Genomic DNA, 22,000 nt, shown 5'->3' with positions numbered 1-22,000 from the left:
CAACTCTGCATACTTGACCTACCTACGATCCTACTTGACTAAAGTTTAGCAGGCCATTGACGGACAATAGTTTTCACCAAGAATGTCTCCATTCCCTGAAAGTACATTAATCATTCATCATCATCATTCGTCAACAATCCTAATACCTAAGGTATTGGTTTGAGGCAGATTTCCATTTCTAACCGCTAGTCTTTTAATATGTCCTATGTAACTCATTCGGGGCCGTCCTTTTGACCTTCTTGCCTTACCTGTCCTTCTAATATTGTTATCATCAGGCCATCATGTCTCATGACGTGGCCAACAAATTTGTCCACATTATGAGACATGAATCGTAACCGCAACGAATAGAGTAGACATTTTTTCATTAAATGATCCGCAAAAAAATGATTCTTTTCGCTCAGCAGGCGATTAAATTGACGATTTGGACGGCCCAGTTAAATGGCCGATCGTTTGTTAGCTCAAACGTACAGACCCGTTTGAATAAACGCGAACGTACGGAGCGCTAAACTCGACGCGAGGCGAGGATGTCCCACGGGACCCGTTGCGGGCCCGCTCGCTTCCAGTCCCCTACACGACCACAAATAATAACTTGCACCCGTAAATCGCTCGTCACCGAGCCCAGGGACTCGCCGGCTGCCCGGGCCTCATCCCCCCGGGACCGCGGCCACATCCACCGCCAAAATCGATCACCGAACCTCACTGCCCCTGCCGAAATCTTACGGGCTTGATTTCCAGATTTCATGCCCGAAATCCAATGGAAATTTTTTCCATAAAACGGGCTATTCAATACGTCACACTATTAACAAAACTGAAAGATTCCTGGCAATTCAGGCAGATAAATATCATTAATATACTGAATGGCAATTAAAAGCAGGTAATCCATAGCATCCAATGCACAAAAAGGTGGCGGGGTCAAAGACCAGTGTAAAAATGTTTCCATTAAAAGTCATAGGTTAAAGCATTATAAACTTAATTTCCTTAGAAAATAAAAATTTTATTAGCTACAATAGTATTCGTTACCTAGCAAAAATTTAAACCTTACAATTCGTTATTATAACTTATTTCTGAATTGCTAGAAAATCTTGAATTAAATAGGTACATAATATTTAGGAAGTTGACCTCTCAATGTCAGCATACATATAAGCATTCTTTGCATGCACCATGGCATGTTGCCCGAGGTTAACGGAAACTGACACCCAGGGCGAGCCAGTGAGAATGCCGTTCAGGGGCCGGTCTCTTGGGACTCTTGTTCCCGAACCCCAGAAGGGAGTAAGAAAGGAAGAAAACAAGAAAGGAGGCGCCGCGGTGTGAACCCGAAAATAAGGCATAGTAATTAAAATGAAGTTTCTTTACAAAAAATGAGGGATAAAGGCTATTAAGAAAATCCTTTCTACTTCTTCCAAGGCCGCTACACACGGTGAATGATCATGCGAATGTTCATCCTGAATAATCATGCCATCATTCACGGGATCGTGCGAGCAAAATATGTAGAACATGTTCTAATTTTGACTAAATGATCATGCGCGAATGATTCCATTCGCATGATCATTCGCAAGATCAATCGCCGTGTATGGCGACGATTAGTGATAGTAAAAGGTGCCTGGGAATACAATAGTCCACACGAGCCAGTCTGAAAGTTAGTGAACTCGAGACTGCTGGTGTATTCCTAGTGCGCAGCTACATAATCATCCGTTTCAGAAAGCTGTATCAACACTGCTATTATTCTATTTGAGTGCTATACACTGGAAACAAAATAAGAAATTACTTTTCAAAACTCGGTTTAAAAAACGCTTTTTCCATTTTGATTACATTTTTACGATAAAAGAGAACACATCGTACTGAAAATGAATTGTAAACATTTGGTAAAAAGTGCCGTACGGTTTTACCTACAGTTTTCCTCTGACGATAATACAACAATTTCAAGATATTCTCCCAAGTTTAAGCTTTAAATGCATGTTCCATTTCGCGCATAAGTTTACAGATGCGAAAGTTATGATCGATTAATGAAGGCCATTTCTAACCCAGCTTCTGTTTATGCTGTACCGTTCCTATGGCCATTAAAATAATCTGGAACCAGGAGTTTGTTAATACAAAGCTGATATACCCTTTTCAAGATCATTTAATACCGTGCATGATATTCACCAAGCTTCATTATTTGGAAAAACAAGAATTTATTGAACGAATCTTCTAAACTGAGAAGAAATTTCAAGTGATAAGATTTCAAAATTAGCCAAACATATTCCCAGTTCTAAGTTCCGGGGTAAAATTCATAACTAGTGACAGCAAAAATCTATAAACACTCTTCTAAGTTTTGGATAGGTTACAGTGCCGCACTTTTTAGCATTCCGTACCATTGTGCGCCGCCGCGATAAGGAGCCCGTCGACGCCTCCGCAGTAAGGATAAGCGCGGAAGGTGAAGGCTGGAGAAACCTTACGCCGCTCCGTCATATGGGCTACCGCACGTATGTCCGAATTGACTCTTCCTAAAGAAATTCCACACTATCATATGAGAAGAATGATCCGAAGATATTTCTTTCTAAGAACTTCCTAGGGCGATGAAAATATAATATATTCCACAGTGCATGACTGAAACCTTTTTCCATTGACGGAGCAACCACTCAAGGTTGTATTCTGGCAACCGCTGACCGAAATAATATTATATTCTGGTTAAGTCTTAGGCGAGGGGGAAAAGTGTCCTGATGTTAGAATATTGTAAAAATGAATATGGTTCTAAGGATACGCGATAAATACAGCACGCCAAAGAAAGCAGGACTAACCAACAGTTTGATCGAACAAAAGCGAAATGTGAACAACTTCTACTCTCGAAAAAATACTGCAAAAGTCCATAAAAGCTTTTTTCAAGCAAAATTAAAATGAGTAAAACGAACATTTAGGCCGACCAATAATGCTTTGTGATGAGTTTAATATCTCAACATAGCAGCCGAAGAGGAACGATCAGAGAAATCACTAGCAAAAAAAAAACGTGAATTTGGGCACATAAATTTAGGAACGATTTCATTGCGCGAGGAGCTGTAGCCTTCGAAAATACAGCGATAAACATCCTTACTCCAATCTAGGAAACAAAAACGAGCGAGTCTGAAGGCGTGAGAGTGCGTTCATGCGGAGTAGAAAATAGTCGCGCTCGCCTATAAATAGCCAAAACATTCCCACCGGAGGTTGGCCAATCGGAGGGGAGGGGAGGGACGGATGACAGAAGAAAAGCGAACGTGTCCCGAGGCGCTATCACGCAGAAACCTATGACAACACGAAACGTGAGTAAAAAAAAGAGCGACACGTCACCCGCGCAGCCCGGTGGATGCGGTGCAAACCACACGAGGCAACACGGGACTACGGGAAAGGTGAGAGGGGTGGGGAGCGCAGTCATATTGAGAGTACATCAAGAACCTTCGGATGCACGATCCACGAATTTTCATTTCCAATTTGATAGATCATATTTAGCCCAGGCTAAAGGGTACCGATAATTCACCAATTACAGGCATTTGGGATTACGATCCATGCATCCCATTTACATATACACTGTACCGACAAGTCACTCTTCCAGGAGTCTGTCCTAGACCTCTGCCTCCTTCTTACATAGTTAATTTTTAAGTATTGTTTCTATTTTCATATTTTGCATTGTGTTAAAAAAATAAAATGAACAAAATTTTAAAAAACAATTTAAATTAAAACTTTACAAACTGTTGAAATTTGCTCCGCAATTTTACATGAAATTGAAAAAAATTACCAAGGTCAGGAAAGGTTAACAAAATTAGTACGGTCTAAGTTACCAGAATGATAGCACAAAAATAAAAATGCAAATTATCAAATTAAAAGAAAAAAATCAACACTAAAAATGACAACCATTAGTTTATTAATGTATGGGATTTCTACTGAATAAATGCTTTCGTACTAAGTAAAAACAATTTTAGATTTAAGTTTCTATTTCTCACGCCCATCACTATACACCAAAAACAGTACTCATATGTTATTTTTTATGTACTATTGTTAACTGGCTGGTTGGGTTGAGCCAAGGCTGACCGGTACAGCAAGATTATTCGCACCTCCGGCGCGGTCACACAGTGAGATCATTATTATTACAACGAAGGGCTCTAGCTTGCCTCCAGTTGGAAATTTCAAGTAGAATACTTTTTGCCTGGTGTTCACGATATTTTGAGGCAGCCTAATTATTACAGGAGAAACGATCATATCGATAAGATTAGGAAATACACCGCAGAACCGATAGATTTAATATGTCGTTTTCTCGCGTACAATAAGATACCATAATGCATGCTATAGTTTAGCTCTAGGATAGCTTCACTCGGAATAAGTAAAATAGGCCCTGCATTTGTAGTTAAGTTATTATATTTTTAAATATCAACCATCTCCTAGTTTCAGGTCTGACTGCGTGTCGTTGTCTTGAGTGCTTGGACTACGCCTAGTGAATGAGCGCGTTTCAGATTAAGGCTAGGATGAGTGCAGCATGCTTGGTGTGGAATCACCCGGTGTCACACATCCTAGTGGTGGATTGCACGGTGCCTCGTAGACGTAGATTTGTAGAATAGCGATCCCGATTTCACGGAGAATCAAGCTTTAATTAGGGCTGTTAATCGAAATTTTTATTCATAATTATGTGATGTGGCTTGAGGGCTCAAGGGGAGCCCTTGAGGGATACAACACACCGGGGCCGGGAACCAAGTCAGAGACTTCCGACCGATCACCCGGGGAGGGGCTGGAGAGGAAGGAAAAAGGAAAGAGGCGCCGCCGCGATAGAAGCCCGTCCACGCCTCTGGGGTAGGATAGATTCGGAAGGGATGGGACGGGGAAAAACACCTCAACGCTATAGAAGCGAAGAGGGCCCAACTAATTAGCGAAACCAGGCAAAGCTATTAATGTGCCAGCGATTTTAGAGGATTTTCCTATGAGGAAGAAAAATCCATCGATCAAATCGCTAGAAATTTTTATTCATAATGATGTGATGTATCAAACTCATACCTACCCAAAGCTCTTCCTTGCGATTTTTAATATGATAAATATTGGGAATATATGAATCGCTGTCCACTCTTCGCCACGCTGCGGGCATTTCTGAAAAACAATTAAAAAGGGACCAAATCTGCAGATAAAGTCAAGTTTCAACGGGACTGACTGTGAGCCACCTATCGACTCTCCATGACTTAATCACTATTATTACACCTCCTACTAAGTCTCCATGGTTCTAACAATTGGTTGTAAGTCGGTTACATACACATTGTTTCAACAAATTACTCTCCTATGAGTATTCCCTATGTCTCTCAGGACAAATGTCTCATTCTAGGCTTAGTACCATAAAAATGCTACGTGACTGATGGCCTTATGGGATTATGCAAATATGGAGAAAAGAATCAAAGATAAAAAATACAAATGTCCTATTAGGTAACTTAGGATAATAACAAAAAAGAAATCATGATGAAAATAAAAACTCTAGTTTATAGATTTAGGTTTCCTGTTCCCGTAAACACTACACCACACCGATAATGCGAATAAATTCTCAAATAATTCATACTTCTTCGTAAATTGAAAAACAAGGCAGGTATGTAGAGCTCACCAGAACGACATGGAACGCGAATACTCTTATAGGTCGGAAGAGGGAGCTGCATGAGAGCGAACGATCCCCAACCTTACAATCTTTGGTAAATGTCCCCAATGTTTCACTCGAAAAGGAACTTCATATTGAGAAGAATAGCTTTCGCGGTCCTGATTTCAATTGTAAATTTATAAGGAAGAATGAATACTCACGGCACTTGCATTTAGGACCATACTTGACCACTGGTCGCGAAGTTAGAACCGTTGTATAAAACCTCGTTCATAACAACTTAACTTGGCTTGTAATAACATGCGTAATAATCCACTAATTTTAGCTCAAAATATGCATCCATAATGATGTCGACTTCAGAGAACATACGGCAGTTTTTATGACTGTCACCAGACTATATTACACTAAAGTTAAAAATCGAGGTCCGAGACGGCACGAATCTTAACGAATATTTTTCGCATATTCTTATAAGAAAATTTTTCGTCATAACGGACAATATTCATCGAAGTAAAACTGTGTACACAAAATGTCGATAATTCAATCTTTGTACGCGTAAGTATTCACTTTGCCAATTATTTCAGTTAACCGCAACGCCATTCGCACGCAACTAATTGGATTTTATTTTAAATACTGTGTGTTTACTCAAACAAAACAAAAACTACCATAGCGGATTGTAAAATATGTATTATTTCGCCATTCTTGGGGTACAATAAACATTGCATCAGCTTTACGACATCTGCACAGCATGCATCAACTTTTTTCCAAGCTAACACGAAGACATAAACGATAAATCAAGAGATACATTTCGCCGAACGGATATATATCTAAGTAGGTAACCGTTTTTACCCGAACAATAAATGATTTCAACAAATACCATTTGTGCCTTCGAACACGTACCTTTTCTATTCCTTTTTTTAACGGCTGACTTCCAAACATCCACCGCCACAAGCCTATTGAGGCGGCTTGCGGGGTAGTATGTTTATATAGATAAGTGTAGCAATTGAAAAATACATAAAATAACGGATTATCGACAGAAATTACCAGATTTTATAGTTTGGATTTTTTGTCGCAAGTCGATCGAGTATAACCCGAAGAGCATTTTTTAAATACTTCATGAAAATGAATTGATCTTCGTTAACTGGAATAATCACCTCAAGTTATTGTTAACAAGGCTTAACTCTGCCATGGAAACGCGTCGCTGGAAGCGAATGATTCGGTATGCGATGGCAGCAGAACGGAGAGAAGGCGATCTTTCGGCGTGGCTGGAATCGGGACCGACTCCTCTGTAATTAAGAAACCGGGGAACGGAAAGATAAAGGGAAAAAAACAGGACCGAAAAGGCATGGAGAGTGAGGCAGACGAAAACAAGAAAGCCCTCATAAAACTTCCCGATAAGGCCGGAGCGGCGCCCTCCAGAAGCGAGGAAGAACCAAAATCCGGGCTCGTTGGTTCAGCCGCATTGCATAACGGAGCTCCGAGCTACACCTGATATTATGATTGTCCCGAAGCACGGCGCCGATACTTAGCGAGTTTCCAGAGGTGCGTTTTCACGAAAGACGAACGACTGGGCACCTATTATGGTTCCTAACGCAACCTGTTATCTTTCAGAAACTAAGCGAAGGCTATGATTCGCTGACATTCTTTTCGGCATATTTTAAAAAATGAACCGCAACTCACGAATCAACTGGTGACTTCCCATAAATACGACACTAGCTGCATGAGAAAATAAAAGCTCCGAGATTCGCAATACGCACATTTTTCTAGACGGGCTTAATACATATTTAATACGAGTGACCATCGCTCTACTCGGCTCATTATCACGCATAACAATGAAATCATATACCATCAATTAGAGCTCATACCGTATATTAAACCTGAAAAATTCATTTAAGGATTAACGTCAGGTTTTCTAGCTATCGACTCACATGACCGAAAAGTTTGACCGAGTTTTAACAGAAAATTCCAATTTTAACACACTTCATTGAATAAAAGGTTCACAGTTTATTTCCATGATTACCGAAGTAGTCTACGGCCAGAGAGGTATACTCGACACTAAGCAAACATCATCCAGCTTCCTATCGAGGGCACAGCAAAAAGTAACGCCTCCGATACTAACTCAGTAAACATTTTCTTCTTATAAAAGTGATAATAGTAAGATTAAAACGAAAGAAACATAATTCGGCTAGATACATTAATGAAGAACGGAGGATAATTTCAGAACCCCAAAGAGTAAGAACATGACAGCTGCTCGGCTTATTGATTCTCACACATTCTCCAGGCCCAACTTCAAAATCCTGCGAGCAGATCAAAGAATTACACCAGCTAAACATTCTCACCATACAAACACACCGACCAGAAGACAACTGACTAGTCTGGCAACGCAACTAACATGGTTCGAATACCGCGACGAGCGGCAATGTTCTCTACAGTCAAGGAGGGAAGATAAAATCAGTCGCTGAGTCATGAATTCATAATAATCCCTCGGATTCGAAAAAGAAACAATCAAATGGAGCAGAATATCAGATAAATTAAAGTTGCAGTTTCCCTAAGAGAAATGTAGAATTGACAACTAAACTACTTGTTTCAACACCCACTGTCATAGGAAAGTCACCGCTTCACATGATAATGCGTTGAAGTTATTTGATATTGAGAGAGTCTAAATTAGCTGTCAAAAACAAATTTCTCCGTGGTTAACCGCAATTCTCATTTACCAGCTTCTTCGCTACGGAAGCGTCCAACCTTGAATTTTTATAGATATTAAAACTCACAGTTCGATGCATTAAACCAAGAACCAATAGATAGAAGTAGGATTTCAATAACGACTGTCTGAAAAAGGACAAAGAACAAAAGCAACCACTATTCATACTATATACCGAGAAAAGAAAGCCACGCGAGAAACTTCTCTCATAATTTCCAATAACAAGCTAACTAACAGGGACAAATCATTCAAAAATGTACTTTTTAACACCAAAGAATGAGCGACTAATATAGGTAATTCTACGTTAAATACTCCCCAAGAATGAGGTAGGAAATAAAAATTACCCATAGCCATCTGCACCAAATATAATAAGGCAATATAACCCTAAAGTGACATTTTGTAAATAAACAAATGGGACCCATGTCCCAAGATAAATATATATTCTCCCAGACCAGCTTTTAATCATGCTTTCGAACCATCCTGATGGCAATGACCGAAAGCTACTTTCCGGCGGTATTAAATGCGATTTATACTACAATGGACTATAAAATATCCCCCAAATAAATGCATACACATGCTGCTGGTGTAGAAAGCTCTCACAAGGCAAAGGTGGTTGCATGAACGTAATATGATAGAAAAGGGCTATGTGAAGCATTCTTTGGTGTTATCCCTGGGTGTAAGGTCTTGGAAGGCTACCCAGATTTCCAAAAGGGCTGTATTCCTTAAGCCAAAAGGTGTAATGACGTTATGTTAATGCATCTCTCACTAATATGCAATCCTAATCCCTCACTATATAATAGCGAACTACATAAAAGCAAAAATAGCTTTTGAGTTGAAGTTTTTATATCGCTACATGTCGGAGGAGACAGAGGATGTGAAAAATAGATATGATGTGACAACGGTTGTCAAGGAATGGGAGGATGAATGCCATAAAAAAGTTAGCTAGCATACACATGAAAAATTAGAGACAGGATCAATAAATTTGGAATTCACATTTACTCCTTGAATAGAGAAAGTTAGACGACTAATAACAAGAACGTCAATGCGTGGAAATATGCAGGGGAGAATAAAAAAGGTATATCGCATTCCGTGTGCAAGCAGTGTTATCTCGGGCAGACGCGCACGCAAGAGTCTGCGATGAGATGCGGAGGACTTGTGCAGCGAAATTCGAAGTGAAGGGCGGGGAATGCGGCCGGGAAACTCTTTGTGTCAGACGGGCGCGCCGGTCGACTTTCAACTGTTCATACGAAGTGAGGAGCGCATGGTTCACGCCTGAGTTCCACCTCGGGGCGCGGACAATCCAAAGCGGAGGTAAGGAATACGAAGGATACCACTTAAACGAAACAGAAAAATAATCAAGACTTGAATCCACGAGAGGTCATCATCATCATCGCAAGTCAGCAATCCGAAGATAGGTTTGACGCAGCTCTCCACTCTTTCACATCCTAATCTATACATACGGACGTATTTATTCTCTTTTACATGCCTAATAACCAATCTTATGTTTTTCACCCCGACAGTGGCTTAGTAAGCACGACCCTCGCCACATTTGCCACAGTGTGGACTGGAGACGTCAACATCTTGTTCGGTAAAACCCATCCCGAAGTTCGCTCTGAGAAAATGACTTGGTGGTGTAACTGGCTAACACACCTGACCGGCAATCGGGAGATCTGGATTCGAATCCCGGCTAATTCAAATATTTTTTCATGGCGAACTTCATCCGTTGGTGTATTTATCTTATGTTACTCATTTGGGGCCGCCCTTTGCCTATCTTGCCGACCACATGCCCCTCGATGATGATAGTCTTCATCTGGTCACCATGCCGCATGATGCGGCCAATTAGATTTTCCCGCCTTACTAATAGTTTTTAGAAGCTTCTTATGTCCCCTTCTCTTCCTAGCACTTGGCATGGACGAGTAAGTAATTACTTACGGGGCGCATGGGAGAGGAAATTGACAAATTGACAGAGTAATTATTGAGGAAATGCTAATACAAGACAAAGGGGGAAAAGAGAAGAGCATTAAAACCCCTAATAGAAGAAGGAACAAAGTATTCATGAAGCATTACCACAAAAAAAATCACTCAGTGACTAGTTGACGGGTTTCATCTGCAAATCAATAAGAATAAAAGTACAATGTAGGTTAATAACAGGAAGCTAGATTCCAAGACTTGCACTTCACAATATCAAGAAGAGGAGCATAGTTTCTTAAATAAGGGAAGCCAAGCAAACGGCGATGAATGCATCAAGAACAGCCCAATCGGAAAGGGAATTCGACAGGAATAAATTATACAAATATGAAGAAAAACACCTGAACGCGGACAATCCATCGGTAATTACCCCCAGAGCATGCATCTTTGCGGCGGTGCAGGGTTATCGATAAATGCAGCAAAGTAGTAGAGGTTAAAACCATTAGAAATTTGTTGCTAAATATGAACGATGACGATAAAATGGATTGACTGAGTGAGTAATAAAGAAGTACTCAAAAGAGCAGGAGAAAACCCATTGGAGGGAGACGAGACAACCAAATCAGCCATATAATGGGAAGTGATGGCCTGATACGAATCGCTGAAGCACAAGGGTGCACAAAGAATGAAAAAGAAAGGTACTAGAATTCTGGAATTGAGTGATTAGTGCGAACATGTCTTTCTGGACAATTTACGCAAAACAGGTTCCATTAGAAGAAAGATTTATTAGTACTTTCCCGGCGAATAGACTTCGTGTAATGTTCCCGGTATCGTCACCGGGCTGACGATGGCCGTACATCGAAACGTCGGCAGTTATGCAGTTCCTGACCCGGTGGCGATCCCGAGAACATTTCACCACGTCCAATTACATCACTCACTCCTTCGACCCAAATGTTGGTTCGGATAATTGAGGATAAACCTGGCCCTGGGCTATTAAAAGTGAGCGAATAATTTAAAATAACTGATAGCTGGAGCAAACTTTCACGGGGCTACTTTGACGTAAAAATCTCAAGCATAAATCCTTGATAAAATTGTGCGTCACAAAAGTTGGAAATAGTTACAAGCACTAATTTATGAATCTCAAATCAACTCCTCCCCATTGATTATTTAGGAAAGCAACAGCATATACGTAGGAGGGTACGTACATACTAAGGAAGAATATACATGTCGAAAAACATTATTTCTTTCACTAAAGGGAAGGATAACACCGTCAACAAATGTTAAATTCCTCCACATGATTTTGAGAGAAAACACGTCAATTGCCAACAGGAACAAATGTGACGCTTCTTCCGAAAGAGTGAGCAGGTCTTCTATACCATTCTGCAATTTTACCCCCAGAGTTCCAAGAACCTGCTGTACACTAGGATGAACTCACATGACACGCAGCCTAACAACCAAGAGGGGAGCTTCAGGGTACCATTACGGTGAAGACATGACAATAACAGTGCATTGATCAATTACACTAACATCAACAGTAATATTTTGGAGAAAGTCCGAGGCCATACATTGGAGAATATCTAGATATTTCAATAAAGTAGCTCTCAATCGCATCCCTTTCAGCGGCCCTTTTTCCCCGATAACGTCCGTTACGCACCTATCTCGAAGCTATTCATGAAAACCCAGGCGGCATGACAGCTAGATGAAGAGGAAAAGAGAGCAGAGCCCCCGAGGTACTTTTTTCGGAGAAGAATTCATTTTACCGCCTGAAAGATGACAGAATATATCAAATACTAGACTACGTAAGGATTTGAAAGATTTAACTTTCTCCCGGCGTTCTAAATGGAGATCCAGCCCGAATGGAAGCCCGAGAACTGTTTACGTAAGGAGTTGAATCGAAGGTAGGCTGAAACGGCACACGATTCATCGTTTCCCTTTCCACGAAAACCAAGTCAAATCGAGAATCACGCGCAGGGGCCCTAAATAAGAGCCCAAAGGAAGTTCCAGCCACCAAAACCCCATAGTGGGCGCGTTACTCATCCGTTGAATGCGCTGGTTAACAAAGTGGAAAACGCAGACTCGGGCGACAGCGGAAGGGCGCAACGAAAGAGCGATGATATTATAGACGTGCTTTTTTAAATACTGATACCGTACATGACATAAAGCAAGCTTTTGACCAAAGACAGTGCTCATCATTATTTAATTAGATCAGCGGTAGAGAAAGTTCCGGCGGATGAGAGAAAGTTAATTGAAAAGATGACTGCGATGGAAGGAAGGATGATGGGAAAACGAGGAAGAAAAAGAAGATAAAAGGGTTAATGGCACGAGGAGAGAAAAGCAATTTGCTGGGATAATAAAAGAAATACCTGCAACTTGAGAGAAATTACATGGAATATTTTCAATATATCAACGTATTCTCCAAAAAAAGCAAGGAAAGGCCAATTTTTTAACGAAAGATGGTAGAGCATGACACGCGCAGGGAATATATAATATTTTTACAAAAATGGCAGTTAATTCCGTATTCCAGTCGAACTTTACCATTGGCTCCTACTTTTCGTTCTTATGTCAACAAGTTACCAGAAAGATTTTAGGTTCGCTCAACCAGTTTCAAGATCTATAGTTGCCTCGTAAGCATTTCTACTGTATAGGGGCAGTTCAAAATCGATTACATTACCGGGTAACCAACCTACGGGTTGAAACACAGGAGTAAGTGATCAGAAGATAGAAAAGACTGGTAAACAACCGCCAAGATTTTCTCGCAGTGAGCAATCAATCAGGAATGCCTTCTAACTTTACTCTCCTAATCCAAATCATAAGGGCACAACGTATGTGGAAAACGCACGTCATCGCGTGAAAATAAAAATAATGAAGAACATGCTCCATGGATTCTAATTTCTCTGATATTTGGGGAATTACTTTTAACGAGAGGACAATATAGACGAGGCCGATGAGAATATAAAACTGGGGGTCAATGAAATAAAAGCGGAAGAAGATCTATAGTATTACATCTCCCAGATCCTAAATTAGAGTTATCTCTTTTTGCGGAGGCTTCCGCGGAGAAATTTTGATTGAACCAAGACGCTGAGGGAACTTTCGGCGAATATGTCAACAACCAATGCGGCGCAAGCCCTACAAACATTATCACAAATGTGACATGTCTTATTTGACTATCGTACAGTTGAACGTCAGACTCCGTTCAGTAATAAGGTATATGAAATAGGTCCAGTGTGGGCATTTCAATGCGAAAAATCTGAGGAGAACAGCAAAACATCCAACTCTGACATTTCTCGGATCTGATCATAGTATTAATTACGAAAGCACGGCAACATAGCCCACTCGTAACGGGAGCCATCGTTGTTGTGGCATCCCATGCCGCTCGCGTAAATGGTACGACGCAGACGCAGTGCGGCCAACGCCACTGCACCACCGACCGGCAGCTTTCGGTGTACACACACTCGAGGGCCGATGGAGGCAGGGAGCAGCAGCAGCTGAGGAGAGGCGCGGGAAGCTTGCCCGCTGCGGGGCGGGACTGCGCGCAAAGAGAGAGAGAAAGGGGTTCCCACGGGGGCGGACGGGGGGCGGCGGGGAGGGAGGGGCGCCCCCGACACCCGGATGGTGATCGAAATAGAGATGCGAAGAATAAAAGGAATTCCCCCGACGGCGGTGGTGGTGGTGGCTCTCTCCCTCACAGCCATTCCTGCACCGGAAGGACCAACACGCTTCAGACGGAATCACAAGGCGAATAAAAAAAACACAGAACTGGTGCAGGCGACCCAGCGCGTTGCCGCCGTCATCTACAAAGGAGTGTGGCAAGAGAAGTCACGAATTCTCATTAAAGTGCGTATTCTACCTATTAAGGCCTGTTTACACGATACATTAACATGTACGAGTTAATGTCTGTTTGCATGAATCATTTTTGTGGACCGGAACGGAACATGTACGAATGCATGAACCAAATTAGAACAGGTTCTATTTTCTGTGCATGCATTCGCACAAGTTGGGTGGTTACACGGTGCATTTTGGCGTTCATTCTCGCGTTCATACATTAGACATTAACCCGTACGCGTTAAGGTACCGCGTAAACAGACCTATAAGGTTGGTTTCCATGGAGTATTTAAGAAGTTTTCCACCAGTTCTTCCCTCCAACAATGTTTTCAAAATCCCCTCCCCGCTCGCTACAACCAAACCTTCTGCCTCCTCCGTATCTCATCTAGAAGCTGCCTATTCTCACCCGTCGTGCCCAGCAGTTCGTCGTTCCTCCTCCTCTCCGTTCACTCCATCCTTTCCATTCTTCGCCACGTCCACATTTCGAAAGCCACGTATTTTTTGTGTTAGTTAAGTTTCCACGTTTCCGTACTGTAAAGCGATACACTCCAGATCAGACCTGGCCTACTACAATTCATTATCCCGCCAATTCATTTATGTCATTGCTTAATCCTTAGATGGTGAGCTACAGCTCTCTGTTCCTCCCGACCCCCTGCTAGCACATTACTTCCCTGATGCTCCTCATAGCATGGTAATTGAAGGATGCGACTGACAGCTGAAGTCATTAGCGCCACTGGAAGGGTGGGAAGGGAAGAATGGAGAGAATTTCGGCGTCAGTATCGGCCTGCTCTAAACGAAAAGCACACAGAGGACCACGGCTTAACATCCCATCCGACGGACAAATCGTTGCACTAGGAGTGCCTCCAAGAAGCACTCATTCAGGGATTGGGTATTCACTGAAAACTCTCTGCCATAGACGAGATTTGAACCCGAGCTCACATTGTGGGAAGCCAACACTGAGGCTCTTCTCTGTATCCTTATTGATCTGCCAAAAACACTTGTCTCTTGGTCATTCTGTGGGAACTTTATCATCAATTCTATCAGTATTCTTGCATTACCTTTCCCATGTCATTGCTTTGTCTCATTATGCGGGTAAACCACCGTGTTCTTCTTTGTCGCACAGTGATCTATAGCACCCTTTCTTCGCCTATTCTTTACTGCCAATAAAGATACAGAAATTGCGACCTTCTAACACTGATATTACAGGGGGACGCTCAAATCATTTGAGAAAAATTGAAAATACAAAATCTGTCTGAAAATTAGAAGAAAAGAACTGAATACGGAAAAACGAATCTCCCACAGCGGAGAAGAAATTATGGCGCCGGTTTACCCAAATAACTTCGCTGAATGGGAAATATGAGGAACAGGACTTAGGACTTGAAATCGATCAGGTATCATAACAGTTGTTACCTAAGCACCCATATGATTACTTAAATACCTAAACGATATGATTACTTCTATATTCAAGCGAATAAAACAAAACCTGAATCAATAGAGTCCTCCCATAATTACTATGAGGAACTTCACTAAATCATCACGTAAGGGTTTAAACATTAACTTTTCGATGAAATTTGAAAGTTTGCTAATACCAATCTCCTTGCAACTTGTGTACCCAAGCAATGACTTAAATGTTAAAATAAATACCTGATTACGCGAAGAAATACAGAGTACTCATATTATTACAATGACCAGATGAATGTCGTATATACCTCATTCGAGTCTTCATCGACGTAAAACATGTCTGGGTTCACGCCGGTAAATTCGTTGCAGAATGACCCACGCTGCAGATCCCGAAAACTGGTGGTTTTAGAGTTCACCGGGGTATTCGAAGTATCCACTTGTTTTTACACTCAATCAATCATTCTGGCACTCGTATAACGACTTTAATTCATGAATAATTACTAGAGTATCCAAGTAATCGGAATAAACATTCGAATACTTAGGTGACAATTTTGGAGAACCCCTCCCTCCAACCATATGATGCCGCAACGGAGTAAACCGACAATAACTATAAATAAATCACGTCTTTTAAATAATCGTACAGCATAATGCTTAAGATCAATTGAGGTCATTTAGAGAAATTAAATACAAACGAAAAAAATTTTTTTAATAAAAAAAATAATGAAACATTGGCATATACAAGGGACAAGAGGACATGGCCTGGGGCAGGTACATTGAACGGCACGGTAAATGATAAACATGGTAAGAACCAAGAGGTATCGTATTTTCCATACCTCTGAATAGTAGGGAAAGCGTCAATGACATGGTTCACTGACAATACTAGCCATTTTTTTCATTACAATTATTCATTCATTACGGCGACGTTTCCGTCCCTGAACACGCACGTAACCCTTTGCCAATCAGTGCAGAGCCCATCGTATTATATGCTTTGTAAACTTTAAATAAAAATTATAGGCACTTAGAATCGCAGGTTTGAAAGGACATAACCAAAAACCAATTCCAATAATATGGTGTGGATACTGCAAATGATGGCTGCTGCACATTCAATGAAATGGGTTTCAACCTGGATCCCTAGATGTGTACTTCAAACATTATCGAGACTGAAGCTTAAATGACCGAAATAGACCTCAAAACAATTATTTTTTTATCCAAGGAAGAGAAACGATGCATATATTCCGATGAATCAGGAGCAATTGCATGGAACTCAACATATTGTTGTATGGTTGAAGAGGGCAAAGAACTAATAAGAAATAAAGGTCTTTATTATTATTAAACGTAATCCTACAGGTAAGATAGGTTTAAATATAAGGCATTTTTTTAGAATCAGCCCGGCCAGTCCACCCCTCCCAAATAGTACCTTCTTCAAATCACAGACATATAATTAGGAGTCAGGCCAAATCCCAAACATTTACAATGAAAACTACATACATTACGGGAGGAACTGTGGAAATTACTAAATGAACACTAATATCCAATAGAGTAAGAACTAACATTCGTACCCAATATGGAGGAATTATTTTTGTAGCATCTAATTCAATCAATTAGAGTACATATGCGTAAAAATCAGTAGTACCCTCCAGACGTCCCGCGCGCGGCTAAAAAGTAGCTTTAGCCACAAAGAATGAGTATATACATCACATGTCGTTCGATCGATTGAGCACAAATCAACGCCGAAAAAACCGACAGAAAATATAGCCAGTCATCTACTTTCTTTCGAATCCAATAACTTATCAGTAATTGAAAAAATTGGAAATGGATAGAAAAAAGCCTATTATAATTACGTTGACTAATCCCGCTCATTCTTTTGATGGGGTTAACCTAGCATATTTTAGCAACTCGGCACCTCAACGCGACCTTTCGGTTCAATTACGACGGATTTACAATATATGCACAGAAGAATGTATAGAAATTGTAAACATTGGTGAAAGTCATAAGATCAGGTTTTTCTATCCCTTAAGTATTTACACCAATCGCAGGTGCATTAAAGTCAATTTATTACCTTTTTAACCCTCACAATTTTCCTAAACGTAAAGACGAGCTCACTCAAAAAATGATAGAAAATGGTGAAAGAGCCTTTACCACTTCAAAATATGCACCGATCCCGTAGATCGAGCAGTTTCAGTACTTGCGGATATTTTATATAGGTAAAGGATGAAATTAAATTTAAGTCGTTATTATTTATTACTAGCCTGAAGCTTTTCCAGCATATTTTATCGATTTCCATGTTAATATATCTTCTCAGTTAATTTCAGTTAGTGTAGCAATCCTGTGTATACCAATAGAAAAGCTAGCTGATACGAGTTACATACCGTGGTAATTCAGGCTGATGATGCGAGCAAGAAAGTCTAGTGCTTGTCTCAAATGAAGAGAAAACATCTAACTGGGACTACCCAGCAAAACCAAATTTCCACCTCCCATCGCAAAAGGCGGTGGGCGGCAGGGTAATCGCAAGGCTAAATTTTAATGCAGTCAATCACGAAGGATGGGAATTTCTAAGTTTACGTGATGAGGTATGTTTTGATGATGATAATGATGGAGGTACATTACAATCAATGAACAAGTCCGTTTTCGCATTGTGAAAACGGATAGCCGATGCGCTCTCATACATAAACGATTAGTTGTTATACTGCGACTCCTTTGCCACCTTTTCTGAATGGATTACATCTGCAGTCTCATATTAGCTTATTAAATAAATCGAACGAAAGACACAATATCAAAATCCCTTACAGATTATTACTTATTATATTTACTAGATAATTCCTTTCTGTCAATGGTCAAATACGAATAACAGTGAATACGGAGAAGGTTAAAAAAACTAGCCTCTCTCGCATTTAGTAAATTTTCTAATCCGATGCATGTGGCTCATCAAATTCCCAGTAAGGCCTTAGAAAATCACCTTCCTCTACATGGGTATGATAAAAGAACGGTCGATTCCGACCTTTCTAACTTCATTTCAACTACATACAAATTTCAGCAAGATGGGGATCAACACCTCCATCACACACTGACGCAAATGTTCCAAACGTGTTTCCTCCCCTAAATGTGCCAAGTAAGTACATCACTCGTGCATGACAATCAGCCAAGCAATCGCTACTAAATGTGAGCATAAATGAGCATGCCGGCATCACGACCGCCTGAGCGTGACTTGGGCACTGTGCGAGGCCGAACTCTTCCAAGGTGGATCAAGGGGTAAGACCCCTCCGAGCACAACCCGGGCCCAGCAGTCACATTTTCCGTCGCACTAAACATGCCACCCCGACATCTCCTCCGCCCATCGCCCGCTCTTCCCTGCCCCTTCGACCGACCCTCACTCCAAGCCACGGGCGGCGCAGCATGCGAAGGAATCAAAGAGAGGCTCCCGAGAAACCGGATGATATGACAGATTAGGAGATTGAGAAAGCAGAAAGTGGATCGCGGGTAATTAGGTGCATCCCGCTACAACATCAATACCGCGACAAACTTCGGATCGGGTGTCCCCCATTTCCTGGCGAGCTCTCCGCCGCCGGGCAAATCCCAAGAACATGCCAAGCACAGGGCCACTGGTCACATTGGTACACACAAACACCGCGGGCGAAGTAGGTACTCCATAAACATGAGGAATCGAGATGCACCTCCAAAGAATGTTTAAGTCCTTCCCACTGTACACATGGTTTAATTGGTCCATAACGCGACCTCTGACAAAAACATTACATCCAGGATTTCTTTAATTGATGTCATCCAATATAAGTCTTCGGGAAGTCTCATAAATTCACTGCTGAGTCCCAGAAACGGTAGTTTGACGGGGGTTAATACTGAAGCACAACGTCACTTCCAAGAACACAGACCATGATATAATCATATTTTGTAACTATGTAAATCACGATAATCACAGACCAAATGCTGGCTATTAATTGCCACACATTCACCCTGACACAATACAAACACAACAGCAGGAAGTTCACTCAATTCTAAGCAACTCTCATGTGCGAGTAGCAACACATTTCCTGCACTTACACTAGGATTGATTACACACAGAGATATAAAGCAGAAAGGGCCAATCCATACTGTAACGGGATACATGCAAAATAAAAGCAATTCAATGCTGAAGATCAAAGTTCATCACATTCGCAATATAATGATATAATCCACAACGTTCGAAGTAATCCGCAACAAATAGCAGGACTAGACATAATATCCGCAAAGAATTTTACCTGCCAACTACATCTCCAAGTCACATTTACCTTAAAATGAAATTTTCATGGTTGCAATGCTTGGTTAACTCAGTACGACGTAACCTTAATCATTCGAAAAATCATTAACTGGAATATTAAAGGAAAAACCGGTAGGGCTCTTGAAATATGGGTCGCGGGAACGTCGTTCGAAAGGTAATATTTGTGAATAATCGTTGAATTTAATTTGGATTATATAATGTCGTTTATAAATAAGGGCTAAAGTATCACAATATCAGAAAACACTCAACTGTGAAATTAATAAGGATAAACAAAGGAGCGATGCTAGCATAAACATCGCTTATTGCTCAATATTTTTCAAAACTATTACTGTAAGCTGTTAAAAATTTCGAATTCACGCAGAATATCAACAAACTACAATAACTTACTGCAACAGCTTTCGTAACTGACATAATACGCTCCGCTTCAGAATAAATGCAACATAGCCCATCCTCCAAGCAGACGACCCTTGACAGTGAAGCTTACAGCGAAGTTACATTATGAGTCACGAAAGGCAAATGCACATACTTCATAAGATTTCAACCCCGTGTTTTTTGCTTTAAACCTCATGCATATTTTAACGATAAAAAGCAACGTATAACATAGAGTAATCGATAGAAATGGCGACGGAGAAAATCAATCCAAGTAAAGCAGCTATATAACACCAATACCGAAGGAACGTTTAAGGCACTTACTTTTGATCACCCGCTCTGTGGTTGAGAGTTTCTGATTGTTCGACGACATTGCGAAGTTCTTATACACTTATACTACACCATAAACATCGGATGTTCCTGGATACCACAGATATCACAAGCTAAATTCTACTGAAACACAAAATGTCGTGCACTGGAAACCTAACAGCAATGCACACTGCGCAGAATTCGGCGCAGGGAGACCATTTGTCCCACAGTATGAGAAATTAGTAATACAAAACGCTCCCAATGTGCATCTCTCTTACATGCCTGCCATCATTAGTTCATATTTATTTAATAATAAAACCAATGAACATTATTTTTAATTATTTTAATAACTTGATGTTTGATTAAAGTTCTTTGATATTTGCTATAATTATTATTTAAGTCCCTGTCAAATATAAGTTTTTGCTATAAAATTTTCATAGTAGCAGCCGAAAAATACGGTCTAATCGCAATTCAGTCAAGTTTTCAGCCTCAGTGTTTGTAAACGTATTTTCTCATTAATTCGTGCTAATAAGTTTCTTTATTTAGATAAATTCAATCTGATAAACGGAGTAGTTCGAATCTTTTAATAGCTGACGCCAATTCCATAGCTTATACTAAATTTTACTCGCTGGGCGTACCCATTGGCACTTTATTTGTAAGGTTTGTAATTTTCCGTCGAATTAGGTAATGTGATGCTGGCTTTTATTTGAAATTGACAATATTTTGTCCTATCAATAGTTAATGCTGAACAGTTATGGAAATGTTTTTTTAAACTGTTCGTACTCCTTTCAATCAAGGTTTTATTTTTGGCTCGTTGTTGAAACTCTTACATTATTTGATTAGGCAAGCTTGTGAACATCCTTTTCTTGTTTAAGATACAATTGTTATCTATATTGGTGTACTATGTGTTTCATAATTATAAATTCTAAATACTTTGGGCGTAAAAAAGGTATAACTTGATGTAAACTGGAGCTGTATGAAAGACATTAAGATTTTACAATGTCAATGCCTTTGATGACAAGAAATTCAAGGTCATGTGGTGAAATATTCTTCGTTGCTTTTGCCATTATTAACAAGAAATCATCTGCAATAAAATTCCTATCTAGTAAGAATTCGCAAGTACCTTCTTTATCCAACTATGGCCATGAATGTTTTGATGTTATTGAGTCGCTGAATTCTAAAACTGCAAGTTACATGGACGTTTGAAGGCTCGTATGGTAATGATCTCTTGATGACAAAGAAATATATCAGCTTATGGTCAAAAATCTGACTTTACAGGTTTGAAGATAGGCTTTCCTGGCTGTATTTCTCATTATTTTTACCATACTCAGTTGATTTTACCAGTGGAATGAACGTCCTTTGATTCCCTTGGTTTCTCACCATTTTTCTTTTATTGATTCATATTTTATCAACTTCGTTTGACACTATGGATGAGACAGAAGTTGCAACTAAATTAATGCAGATTTTCTGCAAAAGGTTTTGACCAAGGTTATAAACAAAGATGAAAAATGGAATTGCGCACAGGGCTAAGGACTTCCACTGTCACAATATCCAACTCAACCACCGGGTTGCATCATTGTTGTGTGTCATTACTCAAACTGTCCTGAGACTGGAGACTAAAGCTCCTTCCTGATGTTATGATGACCCGTGGGGAAAA

General features: G+C 40.5%; 1 protein-coding gene across 5 annotated transcripts in view; it reads right to left on the bottom strand.

The window, feature by feature from the left end:
- LOC124160228 (serine/threonine-protein phosphatase 2B catalytic subunit 2-like) overlaps positions 1-20,545 on the bottom strand; it is a 517,396-nt gene extending 496,851 nt beyond the window's left edge. For all 5 annotated transcript variants that reach the window (XM_046536039.1, XM_046536041.1, XM_046536036.1 and 2 more), the window contains exon 1: positions 20,359-20,545. In XM_046536039.1, coding sequence (XP_046391995.1) covers positions 20,359-20,407 — 49 coding nt within the window. In that variant the 5' untranslated portion in view covers positions 20,408-20,545. The remainder of the gene's footprint in view (positions 1-20,358) is intronic.
- Positions 20,546-22,000: the final 1,455 nt, after the last annotated feature.

Source organism: Ischnura elegans, chromosome 6, assembly GCF_921293095.1.
Source record: "Ischnura elegans chromosome 6, ioIscEleg1.1, whole genome shotgun sequence".
NCBI lineage: Eukaryota > Metazoa > Arthropoda > Insecta > Odonata > Coenagrionidae > Ischnura > Ischnura elegans.
The sequence above is the reverse complement of the archived record's forward strand: the minus strand, read 5'-3'. Positions and strand labels throughout refer to the sequence as shown.